The sequence below is a fragment of the Anolis carolinensis genome, chromosome 1 (assembly GCF_035594765.1).
Source record: "Anolis carolinensis isolate JA03-04 chromosome 1, rAnoCar3.1.pri, whole genome shotgun sequence".
NCBI classification, from domain to species: domain Eukaryota; kingdom Metazoa; phylum Chordata; class Lepidosauria; order Squamata; family Dactyloidae; genus Anolis; species Anolis carolinensis.
In genome coordinates this window covers 220081088-220099933 of record NC_085841.1, presented here as the reverse complement: position 1 = coordinate 220099933, position 18846 = coordinate 220081088, and the positions used below count along the sequence as shown (strand labels likewise).

General features: G+C 40.8%; 1 protein-coding gene and 1 long non-coding RNA gene across 4 annotated transcripts in view; one reads left to right on the top strand and one right to left on the bottom strand.

Annotated features, from left to right (window-relative positions):
• Positions 1-3676: 3676 nt before the first annotated feature.
• upp2 (uridine phosphorylase 2) overlaps positions 3677-18846 on the top strand; it is a 53008-nt gene continuing 37838 nt past the window's right edge. Inside the window, exons 1-2 of one of the 3 annotated variants that reach the window (XM_062965451.1) lie at positions 3677-4216; positions 10991-11108. In XM_062965451.1, coding sequence (XP_062821521.1) covers positions 4155-4216; positions 10991-11108 — 180 coding nt within the window. In that variant the 5' untranslated portion in view covers positions 3677-4154. The remainder of the gene's footprint in view (positions 4217-10990; positions 11109-18846) is intronic. The other 2 variants (XM_062965442.1, XM_062965459.1) reach the window with 2 other exon arrangements.
• The window catches only part of LOC134294425 (uncharacterized), a 46314-nt gene continuing 34688 nt past the window's right edge, over positions 7221-18846 (bottom strand). The window contains exon 4 of the long non-coding RNA XR_010001334.1: positions 7221-7577. This is a non-coding gene — a long non-coding RNA (uncharacterized LOC134294425). The remainder of the gene's footprint in view (positions 7578-18846) is intronic.

The following is an 18846-nucleotide window of genomic DNA, read 5'->3' as shown; positions in this document are numbered from 1 at the left end:
CAAAGAGATCTTCAGCCTTCTGTACCAAAGGGGTTCCTAAGACACTCTGAAATATGTTTTCTTCTTTTTTTTTTTGAAACCAAGAAATATGTGTGTTTCTGATGGTCTTTGGTGACCCCGCTGAAACCCTCTCATGATCCCTCCAGGGGTCCCTAACCTCAGGTTGAGAAAACGCGGGTCTAGACTATATCTCAATCTATGCTCACCTAGCACATTTTCAAATATTAGAAAACAACCATAAGAAACAAGTGATCTCCTGGTAAAGAAGCCTTGCCGCTCAGTGAGCTGACATAACATTTTAAAAGGAGAGCACAGAGCTGAAGAAGTACATTTTTGTGGAAATTCACAGATATCTCTGCCACATTAGGGATGGTTGTCCTGCTTTGAAAATCCTATGTTCTCCCCATCTTATTTATTGTGCTCAATTAACTTCAAGATATCTATCTCAATCTTCCATGCTGAACACAGCACTCAAGGGCTAGATATTCTCCAAGCCATTTTCTATCTGTTCTAATTATGGAAAAAAAATGTACCCAAAATATCTGGAGACAACCAAGAACAGTTTAAGTAAGAAGGCAACAGTCTTATGAAATATTTCATAAAGAAGGTTTTGACCTTTTTTTTTAGCTAAAGTAAATGACTCAGAATTGTATCAGATGTCCAAGTGAGTTGAAAGCTTGTGGGAGGATGATACTGAACAAACTTTGGGTGTAAAATCTTGACTCACTATGAACAATCTCAGCAACACCCCTTTCCAAGGGCGGACTGATCTGGCTAAAGCAGTTCATGCCCCATTGGTTTACTGTAATGCACTTTATGGGGGTCTGCCCTTGAAAGGTTTTTGAAATTGTGCAAAATACAGTTCCCAAACTGTTGTCAGGTATCAGCTTAAGAGATCAGAAATAACTGCTCTTTGTACTAAATGGATTGACTTCCAATGTGCTTCCAGGCTCAATTCATCGTACTGGTTTTGACACTAGAACCTTAGACAGGATATCCAAAACAGGTAAAGGTAAAGATTTTCCCCTGACATTAAGTCTAGTTGTGTCCAAATCTGAGGGTTGGTGTTCATCTCCATTTCTAACCCAAAGAGCCGGTTTTGTCCAAGGTCATGTGGCCTGCATATTGGAGCGGCATTACCTTCCCGCTGGAGTGGGACCTATTGATCTACTCATATTTGTATGGTTTCGAACTGCTTGGTTTGCAGAAGCTGGGGCTAACAGCGGGAGCTCACCCCGCTCCCTGGATTCGAACCACCAACCTTTCAGTCAGCAAGTTTAGCAGCTCAGCGGCTTAACCCACTGCGCCACCGTGTTGTTATTTGCCATCAGGGCAACTTCAACTTATCATGACTCTATGCATGAGATATCTCCAAGATTCTCACTCATCAGTTGCGCTGCTTAGGTCTTACAAGCTCAGGGCTGCAATAAATCACTCTATAGTGTAATCTCCTTCATTTCTTACTATGGTCTGTCCAAGTTACAAAAGTCTCAGATTAATCACCTTGTCTTCTAGGGGGAGAGGTATTAAGATCTGATTTTATCTAAGTCTTTATCATAGAATCATAGACTCATAGAGTTGGAAGAGACCACATGGGCCATCCAGTCCAAGCCCCTGCCATGCAGGAAAAGCACAAAGCACTCCCGACAGATGGCCGTCCAGCCTCTGTTTAAAAGTCTCCAAGGAAGGAGCCTCCACCACACTCAGAGACAGAGCATTGCACTGTTGGCCAACTCTTACAGTCAGGAAGTTCTTCCTCATGTTCAGGTGAAATCTCTGTTCCTGTAATCTTCATTTGTCATTTTTAGCAATCCATTGGTATCTATAGAAATTTCCTCCAGCACCATATCTTAAATGAGCTGACTTTCTTCCAGTTAAATTCCTTCACTGTCAGGTTTCCTCCTCCTACCTAGAAATGTGAAGATCCTCTCTTAGAAACCAGCCTGGAATTTGCGATCCTTAATGGAGACATTGCTTCAAGACCCAGTACCCTCCAAGGGTAGGTTTGTAGAGATACAAGAAAGGACTTTGTTATTTGCAGGATTCTGATTATAAAATTTCTCCCTCCGCCCCAGGGTAATTGATACATATCACTCAGTTTTCCTGATTTGACAGAAACATCCCCAATTGATCTGTTGTCCCATTTTTTTAAAATTCAAATTGTTCCAGTTTCTCTCTCTCCCTCCACTTTCCCATTTTGTCCCTGGCTCACTCCAGTTCCTGCACTCCGAGTTCATAGTGCAAACATAACTTGTATTCAATTAATTCATCAAAGGGGAAAGGTGAGGAGGGAATGAAATCATGCACTTCTCAGTAGTCACAAGGCCACAGCCTTTCCTAGCTTATATTCGTCATGAATAACTTCTGCCATCTGAACCACACTCTAATGTTGCTTGGTCACACATATCGTCGTTTTCATCTTTGAAATGTTGGTGGATATGCTGGCACCACCCTTGTGTCACCACCACAACAAATTTCTTGTGTGGAGCCAAGACTGTTTTGTGTAGTCTTTGAACCCTGTGGCTTTGAAAATACATTGATTCATTCTCAAATAATGATTTTATCTATTGTCACCTGTTGTGCATTGCTTTGTTGGTCCTACTGGGCTTAGAGACAATAAGCATGCTTTTAAATCAAAGCTTTCCAAACATTTCATGTTGGCGACACACTTTTTAGACATGCATCATTTTGTGACGCAGTAATTTAGCTTTACTAGTAAACCGGAGGTTGAACCAACCCTTTATAAAGAGATACAGGAACATAGTAAGGTTGAGGTATAAGTTTCCCCTGACGTTAAGTCTAGTCGTGTCTGACTCTGGGGGTTGGTGTTCATCTCCATTTCTAAGCCGAAGAGCCAGTGTTGTCCGTAGACACCTCCAAGGTCATGTGGCCGGCATGACTGCATAGAATGCCATCACCTTTCCGCCGGAGATGTATCTATTGATCTCACATTTGCATGTCTTTAGACTGCTAGGTTGGCAGAAGCTGGGGCTAACAGCAGGAGCTCACCCTGCCCCCTGGATCTGAACCGCCAACTTTTGGTCCACAAGTTCAGCAGCTCAGCGGTTTAACCGAGGGCTTGCATACATACATTATAATAACAAAATGTAAATGGTAAAGGTTTTCCCCTGACGTTAAGTCCAGTCATGTCTGACTCTGGGGGTTGGTGCTCATCTCCATTTCTAAGTCGAAGAGCCAGCGTTGTCTGTAGACACCTCCAAGGTCATGTGGCCGGCATGACTGCTTGGAGCGCCGTTATCTTCCTGCCGGAGCGGTACCTATTGATCTACTCACATTGGCATGTTTTCGAACTGCTAGGTTGTAGGGGGACACAATTTCTTGCATGATAACCTTTACTTTTTTGTTATGTTCTTATAACGTGTCGCAACACACAATTTGGAAAACTCTGCTTTAAATAAACACATTCAATGAATCCATCTTCATCATTGGCTTTGTCGTGCATTCCGCAAACCAGCTATGATGGCAAGACCTTGACTTTGTTTGCACGTGGGATGGAAACCAATGTTAGTTAAAAACTAACTTCATGTATGTATGACGTTGAGCATTTCGCCAATGAAGCTTGCCCAGTAAATGCCATCCTACGTTCACCGTACACTTGTTTATCACGTGTGCCTTATATTTTCTTTCCATGTGTAGCAGCACATTTTAAGCAAAAGTAGAATAGTTCCGAAAGCAGGCAGATGTCCCCAGAATGCCTCCAGCAGCGGGGATAGTTGCCAAATTATAGATGGGAGATCCTGTTCAAAGAGTAAATTTGTCAGTAACAGAAGGTTAACCAGCAATGACCTTTCTGTTTTCTCCGCGTTGTAACACAGGGCCACGGAAATGAGAAACATTTGGGCAGATGCAACACACCTTCAGGAACAGCCAATCTGTGATCTGAGTAGAAGAGGATTCTGGTATATCTGGTATCTCTTGCATTGCAACTACTGGAAATAGACTATTTCACATTTAAGGAATGGAAAAGGAAGTGTTGACTTGCATCGTTGCTGTCCGCTATTTGGAAATAACTGACAGTAATAAGCAGTTGATTTTTTTTAATTTACGAGGGAGCTGCTATAAGTACATGTAGATTATTTGGACAGGGTCTTCTTTCATTCTGCTGGAGTGTTGTCCTGTGAAAGTTGCGCAGGATGACATATTTTTTAGCTGATTCCGACAAGCCCATTAAGACTGAAAGGAACAATTGCAATGGGTAAGTAATGCATTGCCTTTTTCTCAAATAATATATCCGGATCTGTCTCAGGGTGTATCTGTGCTGTAAAACTAATGCAGTTTAACCCCCCCTTTAACTGCTATGGCTCAATGGTATGGCATCCTGGGAGTTGTAGTTTGGTGAGACACCGGCACACTTTGTCAGAGAAGGTAAAAGATGTTGTAAAAATACATCTCATACAATCCCATAGCATTGAGCCATGGCAGTTAAAGTGGTATAAAACCACATTGATTGTACAATCTAAATGTTCCCTCGGAAACCAGTGAAACCTGCCTGAGAATCACCAAAGCATTGTGATTATAGTATCTTATTGACTTATATGTAACTCAACAGAAGCACCTACATGCTCCTACACATACCTGTACGTCATGGGATTTTTGTGTGTGTGTCAGGAGAGACTTGAGAAACTGCAAGTCACTTCTGGTGTGAGAAAATTGACCGTCGGCAAGGATGTTGCCTAGGGGAAGCCCAAATGTTTTACCATCCTGTGGGAGGCTTCTCTCACGTCCCCGCATGGGAAGCTGGAGCTGACATATGGGAGCTCACCCCGCTCCCCGGATTCGCACCGCCAACAGCACTGTCAGCAGTCCTGCCAGCACAAGGGTTTAACCCATTGCGCTACCAGGGGCTCTATTTCATGCCTGATAAGAAATGTTCTGATGTAAAAGATTTTAATCACTGAATGTGGACCTGCATTCCTAAGTAGCCAGTCCTGTTCCATTTGCAATTATGACTGGGGACTGAATGTAATCAGAAACTCTCAAGGTTTTTTTGAATATCATTTTAATTTAAATGTAAATTGAAACCTAGCTTTTAATCAAGATGATGGGGCAAAAATATTACAATAACTGTAAAGGAGAAGGGACAAAGCAAAGTTTCTTTTTTAGCAAAAAAATACATAGACATGTTTCCTACATTTGGGGAGTTGTTAATGAAGCTTGGCAGAAACAACAATGGATTAAAATGATGAAGTGCAATCTGCGAATGTGATAAAATAAACCACTGTTTGATTTCCTACCATCGATTTGTTGTCCTCGATTAAAACTGTAAGGTTTAAACCAAACGTTAGATGCTCATTGCTCTTAGTATTTATTTTACCTTGTTTATTCCACTTTTTTGAGTCCCCGATGGCGCAGCAGGTTAAACCGCTGAGCTGCAGAACTTGCTGACCGAAAGGTTGGCAGTTCGAATTTGGGGAGTGGAGTGAGCTCCCACTATACCTCCAACTTCTGCCAACTTAGCAGTTCGAAAACATGCGAATGTAAGTAGATCAATAGGTTCCTGCGAGAAGGTAACGGCGCTCCATGCAGGCATGCCGGCCACATGACCTTGGAGGTGTCTATGGACAATGCTGGTTCTTCAGCTTAGAAATGGAGATGAGCACCAACCCCCACGACTAGACTTAAAGTCATGGGGAAACCTTTACCCTTTACTATTCCACTTTTATCAGCCCTTCTCAGAAACCCAAGATGACTTTCCTTCCAGTTCTTATATCCTCTGATTTAGAAAAGAAGATTATCATTTGAAAAAAATACAAACAAATTCCAATGCACACTGCATATGTCTTATTTGTAGTGCAAAAACAACAACAACAACAGGAACAGGAACAATGAAAGAACAATACAATATTTAAAAATAAAAACAAATTTAACCAACATACATTTATCAGGATTTCAATGGGAAGTGTGGTCCTGCTTCTGGCCAATGAGATAGTCAAGTTAATTAGGATTGTTGTTGTCTTTGTTGTTGTTGTTGTTGTTGTTGTGTGCCTTCAAGTCAAAGGGGACTCAGAGTGGCTTACAAATTATATGTACATACAATATATTATATTATTAGCATAGCACAATATTAGCATTATATATTACTATATTGAACTATACCACTATACTGTAATATTATTAGTAATATTATATGTAATATAGAATATATAATTAATATTATTATATGGTATTATTATTAGTGTTATATTGTATTACATTATAATAATATTATCAAAATCATATGTATATACAATATATTATATTATAAAACTGAGGGCGGGGGCCAGGTAAATGACCTCGGAGGGCCGCATCCGGCCCCCGGGCCTTAGTTTGGGGACCCCTGGTATAGATGCTCCCTAAGGCGGTGGGCTAAAGTTTTCTCCTGGCTGCTCATATGCAGCACTTTTACAGCTCCTAGCTTTTTGGTGGTCTGGAAACTAGAATGCTCGCTAAATGAATACAACACACTGAAGAAATGTTAGAAGCGGCCACAGAAAAAATGTGAATGGGTATTGGCAAGATGTTGAATAGCAAACTTTCCCCAAGAGATTACAACCAGGAAGGGAGGTAGAAAAGCAAAAATGCAAAATCCACCTGCTGAATGCTTTTGAAAGGAGAAGGCCGCTGCAAAGAAGCTCAAGAGAGGCAGCGGAGGAAAGTCCTGGCAGCAAGCGAGCGACAGGTGCTGGCAAGGCAGCCAAAGCAGAATGAGTCACAAAGGCCAGCGAGGAGCCGGGAAGGGAGGGCAAGAGCAAGCTGGTGGATGCAAAATGTAGATTATCTCCGTGGTTGCCTTTGAGGGCCAAACGTTTTCTGAAAAGGCATTTGAAAAAATTGACTAATGGAAACACATTTCCATGCCAATTAAGAATCTCTAGCCTCCTGCTTTCTCTTCCTTAACACGTTCTTAACTTATCCGTTCCATAATGCCCCCCGTCATATGATTTCTAATTTTTTGGCAATCATCTCCCTGCAACCCATTTCCAATAATGTATGGAATTTATCCCACACTGCCCCCCGGTTTCTGGACACTTAGAACACATTGAGGGTAGAATTTATTTATTTATAATATTTCTATCCCACTGGGTTTTTTGTGTGTTTTTCAGGCTGTATGGCCATGTTCCAGAAGTATTCTCTCCTGACGTTTCGCCCACATTTATGGCAGGCATCCTCAGAGGTTGTGAGGTTGTCATACCTCACAACCTCTGAGGATGCCTGCCATAGATGTGGGCGAAATGTCAGGACAAATACTTCTGAAACACGGCCATACAGCCCGAAAAACACACAACAACCCTGTGATTCCGGCCATGAAAGCCTTCAACAACACATTTCTATCCCACCTTTCTCCACCCCCAAGGGGACTCATGGCATCTTTACATGTTGGCAGCTATTCGATGCCATAAGAACAATTGTTGTTATTTATTCGTTTAGTCACTTCCGACTCTTCGTGACCTCATGGACCAGCCGACGGCAGAATTTCCTGTCAGCCGTCATCGCCTCCAGTTCCTTCAAGGTCAAGCCAGTCACTTTAAGGATACCATCCATCCATCTTGCCCTTGGTTGGCCTCTCTTCTTTTTTCCTTCCATTTTTCCCAGCAAGAACAATACAAAATTAAAATAGGATAATAAAATACAATTAAAACAATTAGACACATTTAAAACCAAACAATCACAAATAATCACATAATCCATGAGCATAATCTGGGCCTTTTCTATGGTCAATACACGTCAATCCATATCTATTTATTGCACAGATTCCCCGATGGTTTGGTCACACAGCCATGTTTTTACTCTTTTACAAACGATCAAGAGGGAGGGGGCTCATCTAATGTCCCTGGGGAGGGAGTTCCATAGTCAAGTGGCCAACACTGGGGAGGCCCTGTCTCTCATCCCCACCAAGCGCACCTGCGAAGAAGATGGGACCGAGAGCAGGGCCTCAACTGCATGTCCACTTGATCTGTTGCGGGTCTGGTTGGTTGAGTGGGTGGGAGCAGAAAGCAGTGAATGCATCTTTGATTAAACGAGTCTGAAGGTGGTCATTATGAAATCTTCTTTAAGAAAATCTTAACCGGATCCTTTTGTGTTGGATAATTTCCAACCGTTTGTGAATGAGATAACTGAGTGTGTGGTTATACTCAGCTCCAGAAGGTCTTGGATAAAATGGATGCTCTAGAATCTAGCTTCGTGATTGAATTCAGGACTGAGACCAGCTTTCGTCACTCTAGTACAGTGATGGCCAACCTATGACACGCGTGTCAGCACTGACACGCCTAGCCATTTTTGCTGCCATGCTGCCACATGCAGATTGATTGGGTGACTAATGTCTTTTGTGGCCAAATTTGGTGTGATTTGGTCCAGTGGTTTTGTTGTTTACTCCATGGGAATTATGCACATTACATTTATATATATATATGTGTGTGTGTGTGTGTGTGTGTGTGTGTGTGTGTGTGTGTATGTATATATATATATATATAAAATCATTCTAATATTATTGTAGTATATTATTACTATTATATTATTATTAAATTATTCATTATTCATGACTACACTGAAACTACAATAGAGAGAAATCAGCGTGGAAACTGCAAGAGGTACCATAGATTGTTGTACATGGAAATAATGGCAGTGAATAGTTTTTGATTTATTAAATACAGTTATATATTACAATTATATATTTTTGTTATTTAAACTATATATATTGTGAAATTATGGGTTTTTTTCTCGAAGTGACACACTACCCAAGTCATGCTAGATTTTTTGGTGAATTTTGACACACCAAGCGCAAAAGGTTGCCCATCATTGCTCTAGTAGATGATTTATCCGAGAATGTAGGCACAATGAAGATCTTTGGCTGGCTCGGTTGGGGTTCTCCTCAAATTTGACTATGTCAACATAGTATTCATCTGGAATGAGTTTGGGTGATGCTGTTTTATAGGGGCTCCAATCTTGTTTTATAGGGCTCCAATCCCTATACAGCTTGAGCCCTCCCTATCTTTATGATCGCATCTCCCTTTACAAACCAACGCTGGCTCTGAGATCTGCCAGGGAGGCCCTCCTCCTCTGTCACAAGCATAGCTGGTGGGGATGAGGGAGAGTGCCTTCTCGCTGCTGGCTCCCCGACTCTGGAACATCCTTCTCAGAGAAATCAAACAAGCCCCTACACTATCCTCTTTCCGCAAGGATCTGAAAATTTGGTGGTTCCTGCAGATTTTTGAGCAGGATTAGTCCTAGCCCCCCCCCCCTCCCTCCCCTGTTGTTAACTAGGACCCCACTCAGCACTTTACCCATTTCCCAGCCCTATGATATTCTGTTGCACTTGTCTTGCCTAACACTTTATAGTTGGTCCTGCCTATTCTGAAGCCCTGGTCATTATATCTGGTCCTGCTGATGGAGTATTTTGTAGCTGATTTTTTTAATGTTTGTGGTTGTGTTGAATTGTATGTTCTTGTTTCATGTTTATTGTTCTTTTTATGTTTAATTTGTTGTATGGTTTATTTGCTATGTTGGAAACCGCCCTTAGTCTTCTTGAGGAGATAGAGTGATATGTGTAAATAACGTTTTTTTATTATATTATTATGAAGGGTTAGTAACAAAAGATGATAATGAAGGACACTTCTTCAACCCTCTGACCACTGATATGTAACACACCTTTGGGTCTGACATTGTTTCCTCATATTGTTGAATAACTCCATCCCACTACTGGCAAAGAGTTTCAGAAATTTGGAGTGCATTCTTGACAATATGTGGATAACACACCGTTCTGTTTTACCCCTTTCATCTCTTTCCAGAGAAACTGTTCTAAATCAAAGTACAGTATATTGGTCAAAATGAGAGCTAACAAACTGAGACTTAATGAAGACAAGGCAGATGTGCTCCCAGACAGGAGACAAAAAGATTCTTGGAATGGGGTAATATTCCCCTTGAAGAAACAAGCTGCAATAAAGGAAGCTTCTGGATTCAACTTTATACCTGTGCATTCAGGTGGCAGCCATAACTAGCAATATCTTTGCCAAGTTCAGCCAGTGTGCCAGCCACGTTCATTCCTGACAATGTCAATGTGGCCATGAACATGTTTTGGCTGTGCATTTTGGCCATAGATGACTTCAACACAATCTGCTACATATGGGAGATCAATGGTAGCAAGACAGAGCCATTAATGGCAGTAGTCACAATATTCAGTATCAATTTTCAGAAGGACTATGCCACTGAAGACTAGCAGATGCCAGAAAGCAGCAGGGGAAAGTTAGCATTTTCATGTCCTCCAAAGTCATGTGGCCGGCATGACTGCATGGAACGCCGTTGCCTTCCCGCCGGAGCGGGAATAGGTATTGATCTACTCACATTTGCATGTTTTCGAACTGTTGGCAGAAGCTGGAGCTAACAGTGGGCGCTCACTCCACACCCCGGATTTGAACCTGGGACCTTTCGGTCTGCAAGTTCAGCAGCTCAGCACTTTAACACACTGAGCTACCGGAGGCTCCTTTGTCTACTATAAGACCACAAAATAACATAGCCAAGAAGCTGTAACACCATTTATGTATAGTGTCACGAACCAAGGCAAAAGGTTTCTATGATCGCATAGCAACCCCCGTCTTTCAGGTGGCAATTGCAATAGCAACAACTATGCTATGCAGGGTTAGTGGCAGGGGAAGAGTTGAGGCAAACAATGTTATTTTCCAAAGCACAAAATATATCACCAGCAAATATCAGAAGTACAACCCCAGGGAAGCTGTCTGCAGTCAGCATACGAAATGGGCGACAACTTCACATTTACTAAACTAAAATGTGATCATTTGGAAAGAGCTTGGATTTAACCCAACTCCTCTTTTTTTTCCCTGTCTTCGACTCTTGTCTCCAGCTCGCTCAGCATTATTAATATATAAGCAAGCAATCTAAAAGCTTGCATGAATTCTCACATAGTTATACTTTATTTCCCATTTTCCCCCAGCAAAGCTTCTTTGATTGGATTCCATATATTTATTTTCTTCCCTAGGAGACAACTTGTTTCTGTTAAGAACCCGCATTTGGATTTAATGGATGAAGACATCCTCTATCACTTCAATTTGGGGACCAAAACACACGACCTGCCTGCCATGTTTGGTGACATAAAGGTAAAGGAAACATCATACAGTTGAAGCAGCCCTCAACAGATTTTCTTTCTGTTCAAGCTTCTCTTCATTTCTTTTACGGCTTACATTTTCTCACAGCAACTTAGTGCCAGCTTCACAGAGATGACTTAAAAGTCCCAGAGGAGCCAAGTCAGTGCCCATTCTGTAAAGTAACTGAGAGAATACACTGCAGCTACAGTTATGGGCAATTACCCTGCCTTTCTCGGGGAAATAAGTAGACTGAAGAAACTAAATCTTTTGTTGGAATGATGAGCTCACTTCTTCCCTGGGGTAGTTTCAGTGACTCTGGTTCAGAAAGAAAACATTGGGGAATTTGACTTTACATGGTATCACTTTCAAGTCTTTGTAAAAAAAATGTATGAAGGAGAGGGCAGTGTCAGTTCCTGTGTAAGGGAAAGCTCTTTAGATTGTGTATTTACACATTCAAGGAGCCAATATAGTGTAGTGGTTTGAGCTTTGCACTATGTCGCTGAAGTCCAGGGTTCGAATATTTCCCTGTAGGCTCAGGTAAAAGCAAACCATATTTATTTATTTATTTGCGACATTTATATCCCGCCCTTCTCACCCCGAAGGGGACTCAGGGCGGTCTACAAGTATATATACAATATATTATATTAAATGACTATATTGCAATATTATTAGTAATATTGCATGTAATATAATTATGCTACAGTATTTTTCCCAATAAAAACAACATAATAGTTCCCCTGAAGGAGTTGCAAAAAAAAAAAACTCAAACGTGAAATCAAGTCTAATAAAAAAGTAAACCTATTTTAGGGACAGATTCTGAGAAAGAGAAACTCAGGAGAAGCAGCAAAATCAAGACCTTAAAAGCAAGCATCCAGAGATGCCCTAAGCAGTTCTATTAGGAAGGAATTCATACAAGTTATATGGAAAGAAAAGCCATTCTACAAGCCAAAAGTATACTTACTTTGTAAATAGTGCAAAACCATCAACACAAGACTATAGCTGCTTAAAGTGCCTCAACTGGCATCATTTATGCCATGAAAGCTTGCCCACTTCTTTACAACCAGGACTAAAGGGCGCACTCGACTCTCAATGTATGCATAGGTTCATGCATACAGTCTCTTCTAGCTTCTTTTGTTCATTAATCACCTATTTATTTATTTACATCACTTATGCCATTTCACCCACATTGTGATGTTGCTTGGCCACATATGTGCCAGTTATTATCTGTGAAAATGCGGGTGAGAATGTAAAAATTTAAGAGCCAACATGGTATAATGGTTTGGATCCTAAGACCAGAATTTAAATCCCTATCCAGCTATGGAAACCCGCTGTGCATGTCATATTTTTTCAGTCTCAGGTTAGAACTACACTGCCCTATGAGGTATATCCCAGGATCTGATCCCAGATTATCTGCTAGTATCAGGGTTCTGTCCTGAGTTCTGTCCTGGGCCCAGTTCTGTTCAACCTCTTTATTAATGACTTAGATGAAGGGTTAGACGGCATGATCATCAAGTTTGCAGACAACACCAAATTGGGAGGGATAGGTTTCCTCTGACGTTAAGTCCAGTCATGTCTGACTCTGGGGGTTGGTGCTCATCTCCATTTCTAAGCCGAAGAGCCGGCGTTGTCCGTAGACACCTCCAAGGTCATGTGGTCGGCATGACTGCATGGAGCGTCGTTACCTTCCCGCCGGAGCGGTACCTATTGATCTACTCACCTTGGCATGTTTTCGAACTGCTAGCCAATACTCCAGAAAACAGGAGCAGAATTCAAAATGATCTTAACAGATTAGAGAGATGGGCCGAAACTAAAAAAATGAAGTTCAACAGGGACAAATGCAAGATACTCCACTTAGGCAGAAAAAATGAAATGCAAAGATACAGAATGGGGGACACATGGCTCGACAGCAGTACGTGTGAAAAAGATCTTGGAGTCCTCGTGGACAGCAAGTTAAACATGAGCCAATAATATGATGCGGCGGCTAAAAAAGCCAATGGGATTTTGGCCTGCATAAATAGGAGTTTAGTGTCTAGATCCAGAGAAGTTACACTACCCCTCTATTCTGCCTTGGTCAGACCACAACTGCAATATTGTGTCCAATTCTGGGCACAGCAATTGAAGGGAAATGTTGACAAGCTGGAATGTGTCCAGAGAAGGGCAACTAAAATGATCAAGGGTCTGGAGAATAAGCCCTATGAGGAGCAGCCTAAAGAGCTGGGCATGTTTAGCCTACAGAAGAGAAGGCTGAGAGGAGATATGAGGGCCATGTATAAATATGTGAGGAAAAGTCATAGGGAGGAGCAAGCTTGTTTCCTGGTGCCCTGGAGATGAGGATGTGAAACAATGGCTTCAAACTACAAGAAAGGAGATTCCACCTGAACATTAGGAAGAACTTCCTCACTGTGAGAGCTGTTCAGCAGTGGAACTCTCTGCCCCGGAGTGTGGTGGAGGCTCCTTCCTTTGAGGCTTTTAAGCATAGGCTGGATTGTCATTTGTCGGGGGTGCTTTGAATGCAATTTTCCTGCTTCTTGGCAGGGGGTTGGGTTGGATGGCCCATGAGGTCTCTCTATGATCCCCTATGATCCTATTTCAACTCTATGATCCTATGATCCTTTGATTCTAACTGACAGTGTAGAGTCATATAATCCAGTTCAAAGCAGATAATCTGGGATCAGATCCTGGGATACAGGGAGGTGTAGATCCAGCCTCAGAGGAAGTGAAAAGGAACTGCCCTCTAAACAAATCTTGCCAAGAAAACTCCATAATAAATATGACCTAGGGTCACCGTAAGTCAGAAGGGCCTGAATGTTTATGACAACAATATACACACTCACAACTGTATGAAGAACAGAGCTTGGAAGTAGCTGCTTACAAATAACATGTTACTTGAAATTACAGTAGAGTCTCACTTATCCAATGTTCTGGATTATCCAACACATTTTTGTAGTCAATGTTTTCAATACATTGTGATATTTTGGTGCTAAATTCGTAAATACAATAATTACTACATTGCATTACTGCGTATTGAACTACTTTTTCTGTCAAATTTGTTGTATAACATGATGTTTTGGTGCTCAATTTGTAAAATCATAACCTAATTTGATGTTTAATAGGCTTTTCCTTAACCCCGCCTTATTATCCAACATATTCGCTTATCTAACATTCTGCCGGCCCGTTTATGTTGGATAAGTGAGACTCTACTGTAATTATTTTTTCTAAGGAAGGTGGACCTGATTTTCCTTATTACAACATAAAGACTGATAATGCCACCCTTTTTTGTGGTTACTTATACACTAATGGTGATGTGTACTCATTGAGGAATATCACATAGTGGTCTGTTCTGGGGTTTGAAGCAATGTCAAGACCAATGAAAGGAGCACGGATATTGCCTCAAAGGCCAGTAGTGTAGTACTCTTTTTTTTAAGACATAGTACAATCCTACTTATTTTTAAGAAATTGGAAAGATTACTTTTCAAAACTATCAGTACTTTGGAGGCACTTTACTCTCTAAAGCAGTGGTTCTCAACCTGGAGTCCCCAGATGTTTTTTGACCTACATCTCCCAGAAATCTCAGCCAGTTTACCAGCTGTTAGGATTTCTGGGAGTTGGAGGCCAAAAACATCTGGGACCTCAGGTTGAGAACCACTGCTCTAAAGGTTCATCTACTACAGTAGTTCTCAACTTGTGGGTCCCCATGTGTTTTGGCCTACAACTCTCCAGCCGGTATACCAGCTGTTAGGATTTCTGGGAGCTGAAGGCCTAAAATTTGGGGACCCACAAGTTGAGAACCATTGATCTACTTCACTGTAGAATTAATGCAATTTAATGTCACTTTAACTGCCATAGCTCAAGACTACGGAAGTTAAGGAACTTGTCTGATAATGCTCTTTGCAGTGTTGACCTTCTCTGTCAAAGTATGCTTCACCAGACAATGGATTCCATAGCACTGAGATAAAGTGGTGTCAAAGTGCAAACTGTAGACTTACTACAGTGTAGATGCACCCTCAGTTTATAATTACTTTAAAGCACATTGTAATCTTCAAATGTATTTTTCATATTCAAATCTCTCTGAGGCAAAACTCAAGTCAAAATCTAGGAAGTTACATCGTATTAGGTCACACAATTCCCCATCTTGCTTAATAAATTCGACACTGTCTGGCAGTGACTCCCCAGAGTCTCAAGGTGAGATAATTTCCTGTCTGCTGCTGTCAGGTCCTCTCAACTGAGGATGTCAAAACATGCTCTCTATTTCTAAACCATGGCATATTGCATACTGCTGCCTTGAATCATGAAGAAATCCATTGTGAAGATTCTTAATACCGTGTTTCCCTGAAAATAAGACAGTGTCTTATATTAATTTTTGCTCCCAAAGATGCTCTAGGTCTTATTTTCAGGGGATGTCTTATTTTTCCATGAAGAAGAATTCACATTTATTGTTGAACAAAAAAATGAACAATTATTATATACAGTAGAGTCTCACTTATCCAAGCTTCTGGATTATCCAAGCCATTTTTGTAGTCAATGTTTTCAATATATCATGATATTTTGGTGCTAAATTTGTAAATACAGTACAGTAGAGTCTCACTTATCCAAGCCTCGCTTATCCAAGCCTCTGGATAATCCAAGCCATTTCTGTAGTCAATGTTTTCAATATATCGTGATATTTTGGTGCTAAATTCGTAAATACAGTAATTACAACATAACATTACTGCGTATTGAACTACTTTTTCTGTCAAATTTGTTGTATAACATGAAGTTTTGGTGCATCATAACCTAATTTGATGTTTAATAGGCTTTTCCTTAATCCCTCCTTATTATCCAAGTTATTTGCTTATCCAAGCTTCTGCCGGCCCGTTTAGCTTGGATAAGTGAGACTCTACTGTACTGTACAGTAGTTGTCATCACAAACCAGACAAATTGTGAATCCTATCAAGAATTTCTTGTTACTGCCATTATTTCCATGTACAATACTCTATGGTACGTACATTTACCAATCCTGCATGTTCTGGTGTTCTGTTTGGCGGGCATGCTTCCAAACAAAAACTTTGCTAGGTCTCACTTTCAGGGGAGGCCTTATATTTAGCAATTCAGCCAAACCTCTACTAGGTCTTATTTTCTGGGGATGTCTTATTTTAGGGGAAACAGGGTAGGAGGTTTCCCAAATGAATATTGGTCCTTTGGAATTGACCATCCATACACTGTGGTGGGAAAAAACAACCATGAATTAAATTGACTTTTCACCAGGAAATGAGTCATATTGAAGTGCTTTAAATTCTACTGTTGTCAAAGGGAGGGTTAATTTATTATTATTGTTATTATGACACAGCAAACAAGACAGATATGCTGGATTTCGTATCACAAAATCACAAGTAAAACACTTCCCAAGTTTCTAGGACAGTATTATTATTATTATTATTATTATTATTATTATTATTATTATTATTATTATTATTATATTTTTATATCCTGCCTCCATCTCCCCGCAGGGACTCAGGGCAGCTAACATGGGGCCAAGCACAAGTAATCACAATAGAACAGAATAAAATACATACATAAACACAAATACATCAACAAATAGTAAACATATTTAAACACAATAACATAGTAATAAGATAAAATAAGAGGCCACCACTTAAAAGCAGGACAAAGATTAGCCTAAAAACAGACTGGGCCAAACTGCAAGAAGTGTATATTGTTAAGGCATTTAAAAATTATTCCATAAGTCCATTACTTGTTTTTAGTACACCTTTAGCATGGTTTGTACACTGCACATTTTCCATCGCAAATAAAGCACCCAAAGTACTGTTACACAGTTTTCAATAAAACTATAAATAAAACTAAGCCACCTATAAAACTTGTAAAAGCCAGTTTGTAAAATGGTTTGAGTTTTGGACAGGATCACCGAGAGAAAAGGTGTTTGAATCCCACTCAGCCATGGAAATTCACTGAGGGCCTTTCCACGCAGCCATATAAGCCAGAATATCAAGACAGATAATCCACAATATCTGCTTTGAACGGGGATATCTGAGTTCACATTGCCATATAATCCAGTTCAATGTGGATTATATATAGCTGTGTGGAAGGGGTCTTAGTGACCTTAGGTAAGTCTCCTCTCTCAGCCTCACAGGAAGGCAAGGACAAACGCCTTCTGAACAAATACTACTAAGAAGACCCTGTGATAGGGTCACCATAAGTCAGAAATAACTCAAAGGCATACAACAAGAATACCTGTAATTAAAGCCTTCCAGTTCTCGGTAGTCTATTCCCACTCAGAGCAGTATTTCTGTAGTCTGTGCAGCAGGATGCAAAGCTATGCAAAACTTTAATAATCGAAAAGAGTTTCAGTAATTTAATTCCTCCTATTGCTTCTGACATATGGGACAGTTGGAACATGATCATTAGTTGCTTTGTAGATTCAGAAATAGGAGGTTTCCCCCTCTTTAATGCGGCCCTTTGTGACATTCTTGTTCACATTTTTTACTCCCTGTTTCATCTGTATAATTCCGAGCAATTCCTGTCATTCTAGCTGATGCCATTGAAATAATAAATCAGACCACATGCTATTTCAGCATCTGCTTCGAGTTTGTTTGCAGCGGAAATAACTATCAATAGTTAAAGTTCAGTCCCCACATTAAAAAGATATTATGTTGGATTTAATTTGATTTAAACGTTGCAATAACTCCATATTAGGGATTTGGACAGGACTGGACAAAAATGTAGACATGATATACAGCTTTACACATAGGCAACTATTTGATGCCTTAAAAATAATGTACAATTAAAATGAACATTTAAAATAGAATTATAAAATACAGTAAAACAATTAAAAACATTTAAAACAATACCTTCACAATTAAGCACGTAATCCACAAGTGTAATCCGGGCCGTTCCAACAGTCATTGCACATCATTCCATATCTATCTATTGCACAATTTCTCCAAAGGCTTGGTCACAAAGCCACATTTTCACTCTCTTACGGAAGGTCAGGCGGGAGGGGGCTGATCTAATATCCCTGAGGAGGGAATTCCACAGCCAAGGGGTCACCACTGAGAAGGCCCTGCCTCTCTTCCCCGCCAATCACACCTGTGAAGGAGGCGGGACCAAGAGCAGGGCCTCCCCATGCAATCTTAAACTTCAAGATAGTTCATAGAGGGAGATATATTCGGACTAATGAGAATATAGGGAGCTTCTCATATTCTCTGGGCTCCATCCTAGGATGCTTCTAGGACAGAGCCCTGCCGGAAGTAGCCCTGCATCGTGTGATGGGCTCTGGCAAACTCCGTCCTAGCTCCATCCTGGAAGTGTCCTAAGATAAAGCCCAAAGCTAATGCGGTGAGGCCCTCAGCCCACCACCTTCACCCTTGGTAACCACCTAAGGAAACAAAACAACTGGCATGGCATCACTGCTACTCACATTTTACATCATGGGCTACTACTTTAAGGAGTCAGAGAAACTTGAGTTAGATAACATATTTTGCTTTACTAGATGCTCCATGCAGTCATGCCGGCCACATGACCTTGGAGGTGTCTACGGACAAGTTATTTATTTATTTATTTATTTATTTACAGCATTTATATTCCGCCCTTCTCACCCCAAAGGGAACTCAGGGCGGATCACATTGCACACATAAAGGCAAACATTCAATGCCATAACATAGAACAGAGACAGAGACAAGACGCAGGCACGGGCTGGCCTCAAACTCATGACCTCTTGGTCAGAGTGATTTGTTGCAGCTGGCTTGCTTTCCAG